Source organism: Lycium ferocissimum, chromosome 2, assembly GCF_029784015.1.
Source record: "Lycium ferocissimum isolate CSIRO_LF1 chromosome 2, AGI_CSIRO_Lferr_CH_V1, whole genome shotgun sequence".
In the NCBI taxonomy this organism is placed as follows: Eukaryota; Viridiplantae; Streptophyta; class Magnoliopsida; order Solanales; family Solanaceae; genus Lycium; species Lycium ferocissimum.
The window spans coordinates 54,487,497-54,492,772 of NC_081343.1; the positions used below are offsets into that span (position 1 = coordinate 54,487,497).

Consider the following 5,276-nt stretch of genomic DNA (forward strand, 5'->3'; position numbering starts at 1 on the left):
AGGAGTTTTATGGTGCAGTTGAGGTATGGGGGAGAAGCTAATTTTCAAGAAAATAAGTTCTTAAATCTAACTATGTTTATACTTATTTTTAGGTACACATATAATTCGATGTAAATGCCGTTGAGTTTGGGCACATTCAAATAAAGAAGAAAGGAACCAACTTGTCTATCACTTTTTGCCATGGAGATGAGCTCACCACCAATCTCTCATCTCCATGCAATAACATTCTTTCTTTACATATGGTAGTTCCCTTTAGTAGACTTATTCACACTCTACATCCCTAAATATAGGAAAGGGATAACAAAGCGAAAAAGCAAGTGTTTTTTTTTTTTTGCTTTTTAACTACGTAAGTGATAGTGTAAGCAGAATTAAAGCAACAAAAAAAGAGGAGAAAAAGATAAGCTCTAAGCCTCTAACATACAAATACATTTAACTTTTGAGATCAAAAGTTTCAAAAATACAAACCTAACCCAATCCAGAAATTCTCTATAAGAAGGTAAACATCATACAACAATTTTAGCTAGCTAATTAAGCTAACCCCCTTTTCCCCTTCATGTCTATATGTATTATATTGTCTGCGATTTACAAGAAAGAAAAAACGCAGAAACTAAATACCATACCGTTGAAAAACTTCTTCCATTCATTTCCTCATGATGAAGATTGATCAAAGTTTAGATGTCAAGCAGGAAAATCTCATGGATGAAACATTAGTAATTCAGTATGTAAAAAAAAGCCAAGAAACCCTAAATTCTCATGTTGATGGGCCAAAGCCCGGAAGATCGGGCCACTGATTCGGGCTGAGAGATGCACTAGCAGCGGTGGTGCTATTAGTAGCACCTCCACTGCTGCTGGCTGAGCTATTTGGCCAAATATTGTTGTTGTTGTTGATGAACCTTTGTGTCCAAGAACCCAAAGGCCTTGTAGCTTGAACTTGCAAAGTTTGATCAGATGGGTAAAAAGATGATTCCATGGACTTTTCTCTATTGACCAATTGATAAAATCCACTTTGTGAAGGTTCCATTTGTTGGTTTTGATCAACCTTAGGAGTAGTACTTGGAATATGGAAATTACCAAATTGGTTATTTACCCCAAACTGGGATTGATGATTATTGACACCTTGTGATAATTGAGTCATTGATTGCATGGCAGCTAAAGAAGACAAAAACCCACCACCACCACCAGAATACAAAGAACTCATCGATGGAAGTGGTGGCGGTTGAGTTCTTGAAGTACTGTTACCTGAGAAAAAAGCAGCTGCTGCTGACAAATTCGTTATTTGTGGCTGTTGTTGATGATGATGAGATCTTGGTGGACTATCACCGCCAGCTGATGATGATGAACCGCCAGCCTTCATCGTGCGTTTACCTTTACGGCAACCGCCACCAACAGGGACGTTCCTTAGGGTTCCACCTTGAGTCCAGTACCTCCTACATGTCTTGCAGAAATACCGTGGCTGAGTCAAACTGTAGTTGTTGTAGTAGCAAAACTTGGTGTTGTTTGAATCACAACGAGGGCATTTTTGCGGCGGTGGTTGTGGTGGTTGTGCAGCTGATGAGACGTTTTCTGTCATCTTCATTCTCCTTTGTTGCTGATTTCGATCACTCTCTCCTGATGATCTTCCACCTTGCTCCATATCACTTCTCTCTTTTTATTGTATCACCAACTTGTTCTGTAGTGATAAAAAGAGGCTTTCAAGGGGCTTTTATACAAGTCTTCTGAAATCACTTCTCTTCTTCTTCTTCTTCAATTCAAATCTCACTACAGATCACAAAATCAGATTTTTTTCGGATGTAAGATTTAGCTAGTGCATGCAAGTCAACACTGTCAACTGTTTCAACCCTAGAGATATGCTTGAAATTAAAGCTCAAACATTTATATGGTCAATGCTTCATTTGGGATCATCTCATCATAAACATCTCTATACAAATCCCACAAAATCAACAAAATCTTGGTAGATTATTACACCCTTGTAAATGAGGCAAAAAGATTTAAAGACATATACAAGGAAACTAATAACAGCTGCCTGCCTGCCTTTTTCTGGTTCTTTAGTTTTAATTGAGGGAAGACCTGAAGAAAAATAATAATATAGAGATGGACTTTGTGTACGGAGGCAAAGTCTAGGCAAAGTTTTACTAATCTTTTATCTTTACATAAGCCAAGTAGGAAAAAAAAAAAAAAAAAAAACAAGGGGATGGGGTAGGGTGTAGTGGGGTGGGGGGAGACGCGTGCGTGTCTACATATGAATGTTCAGTTAAAGTGAAGAGAATACTGAGATGGGACCGAGGAGGTAAGGTTTATGTTCTGTTCTGCTATGTTCAATCTCGTCTCAACAAATAAAGCAAAGAAGCCATAATTTTCAGTTCAACAAACTCTGAGCAGACAAGAAATAGGGAATACGGACAAATAAACTTTGCTTCTCAAAAGTAAACACATAAGAGAGAGAATTTATATATGGACAGGTGATATACATAACACTTTGAAGTACAGTTAAGGGTGTCTATATATCATAGGTGTTGTTTTATGTGGACCACTAGCACACTAGGGGGGAATTCAGGAACAAGAGAAGGCGGCGGCGGCGGAGGGCTGCCGGCTGGAGGTGGAGGGTGGCGGTTGTCAAATTGGTTGTGTCATCTTATTAGTCATTCTTTTATTCTCTTTCTGATCTTAACTTTAATTTTTTTATTCTAGTAATATATTCTCTCTAAAACATTGATATTCTCTCTAAAACATTGTAACTCTGACATGTTCATGCTTTATCAAAAAGTAAAAGACTGGTAAGCCCACATCCATGGTTCATAACATTATAGACACCGAAATTGGCAACTCAATTGACTCGACATTTGATTACCCATCAGAGAAAAAAAGAAAAGGAAATCGGAACACATATTCCTTTTAGATTTATTAATCACTTAGGTAAAAGTTCCCTCTTATCTCATTTATGAAGAGTTCCTTGCTAGTTCCCCCGTCACATTTTACATGACATTTTTGTTGACTAAAAAAGATTATATCTTTTTATATTTAGAATCAATTTAAATTTATAAAATGATTTATCGACACAAAAATATCTACTTGTTAATTTGGACCACAAATTTCAAAAGTCTTTCTTTCTTAAATTTCGTGTCCAGTCAAACACCCTTATATAAAATGGGACAAATGGACAATTATTGATGTTTTAATAAAATTGGTGACTTAAAATTGAATTTTGCTAAAAAAACATTGAATTTATTTGATACAGACAGTTCATTCTTCTAACTTTTTAAGTTATAAAGCGTAATCGTAAAATAATATACTCCTATTACAATTCATATATTTTTTATTTACAATTATTGAGGAAAATCGCGTGAAATCTGAAAACGAAACTCTGTTAAACAGAAAAAACTGAATCTATATAGAGGAACTTTTAAAAAAATAAAGATAGATAAAAACAGGATCATAATTTCTCATTCATCTGAACAACCTCAATCAAATTCCAAAAATAAAAATATTAAATTTTAAAACTTATATATTGCTATATGTAATAGTAATATTGAAAATTGGACGCCTTTGATATCTGGGGGGCTAAAGCAATGGCCTTAGTGCTGCTCCTGATCAGTGGAGGAGCGTTGCTTCCACTCGATCAACTTGCTTATGCCGGCCTGTTGTTACCTATATCGTAGGACCTCCGTCCCCGATACGAAGAAAGAGAAGCAGGAACAAGAGAGTACTTTTGCAACTACTACCGCGGCTATTGCCAATGAAATCCCCTATTCCAAAAGGTTACTAGGCCGGTTTTACCAGGAAGCCGTCTCTGCATATAAATGTTCAATATTCGATAGCATGATGTTGTTACTTATATTTATTTTGTCGTTTCAAATTATGTCTCTTACTTTTCTTTTTAATTTGTTTCAAATAAATATTAGTATTTCTATATTTATGAAAGTTTTTACTCCATCATCTTTTATTTTCAATGACACTGCCTTATAAAAATAATATAACAGGTTAATGATCAAAGGTTTAAATATTTTAATATGTTATACATATCTATAGTTTAAATTCATAAAATTTAAAAGTTTTTTGCTATTCTTAGATTTGTATACAATTAAATTAACGCATATAAGTGAGACGGAGGAAGTAATAGTAAAGTAAATACGCATTAGAGTTGACTAGAGTCTATGCTAACTACTCTCTTCGTTCCATAATAAGTGATTTTTTAGGCTTTTCAATTTTTGCAAAATAAGTAGTGATTTAAGATTTCAAGAAGATTTTGGACAGATTTTCAAGATTACCTTTATTTAAATAGTTAAGATTCATTAACTACCTTTTTTCTTCTTTTAGAAAGTAGTAAAACTTGATTAAGGGTATGTTAGTAAAACCACTCATAATTTTCTAGGAGTGAACAATTCCTTAAGAGGTATGCATAAGCCTAAAAAAACTGAACGGAGAGAGTGTAACACACACTGTGCCGAATTTAGCCAACTGTGCCATAAAAGTTGATGAGTAAAGGACCGTTCTCGAAACAATATAAGGGCGAGGCACGTGATATGGCACGTGAGATGATGCATGGCGTTATATTCTTGGAGGACCCGGACCTTGTGGATCATGGATGTGCTAGAAACCAATGGAAGTTACATGTTACAACTGCTCCCTGACCAGTGACCACACACCCATACTCCTATTTAATTAGATTGTGACCCTATATGTTGAGACTATGACTCCAAAATATTGAGATAAACCTACTGTTTCTGCTTAATACCTACCGCGTATCTTCAATGAATCATATATACAGGCTCAGAGTAGCCATAGTTTCATTTAGTCATTGCTAATTATAGTTGCTATACTATTCCTACATGTGGATATACGGGGCTATTTCTAGAGGTTGCTAATTGAATATATAATAAACTTCTGCTTGGATGGTGCCGGGGGGTTAAATTTGAAGTCTAATTTGTTTTGGTGTGACAAAAATTAATTTTCATTTAAACGAGTTTGGCTACCAGATCAAAAATAAAGAAATAATTTCTCCAACTTCGGAAATAAAAAACGAATTTCCTTACTACTATTTTCTTTTGAAAATTTTACACTATTCCAGCCAAAATAATAGCCAGCAAAAATAAACTTCCTATGTTACCTCTACACACACACATAATTAGTAATTTTTTTTGTATTTTCAGCTAGCCATTTGCAATTATTCTGGTCGAGCAGCCAAACGCGTTAAAACCCCTATATCTTAGCCCTTGCTTCACCAACACTCAACTTTAATATCAAGATTACATGCTCAAAAGTTTTCATTAGAATATCTT

The 5,276-nt window shown here is 35.0% G+C and overlaps 1 protein-coding gene across 1 annotated transcript; it reads right to left on the reverse strand.

Annotated features, from left to right (window-relative positions):
• Positions 1-398: 398 nt before the first annotated feature.
• Positions 399-1,811, reverse strand: LOC132045058 (dof zinc finger protein DOF3.2-like). Its single transcript, XM_059435580.1, has one exon. It carries the CDS (start codon positions 1,631-1,633, stop codon positions 752-754), a length of 882 nt encoding a protein of 293 aa, XP_059291563.1. The 5' UTR covers positions 1,634-1,811; the 3' UTR covers positions 399-751.
• Between the last annotated feature and the right edge of the window lie 3,465 nt (positions 1,812-5,276).

Excerpts from the sequence above, each read along its gene's own strand:
- LOC132045058 (XM_059435580.1), bottom strand. The coding sequence starts at position 1,633 with ATGGAGCAAGGTGGAAGATCATCAGGAGAGAGTGATCGAAATCAGCAA.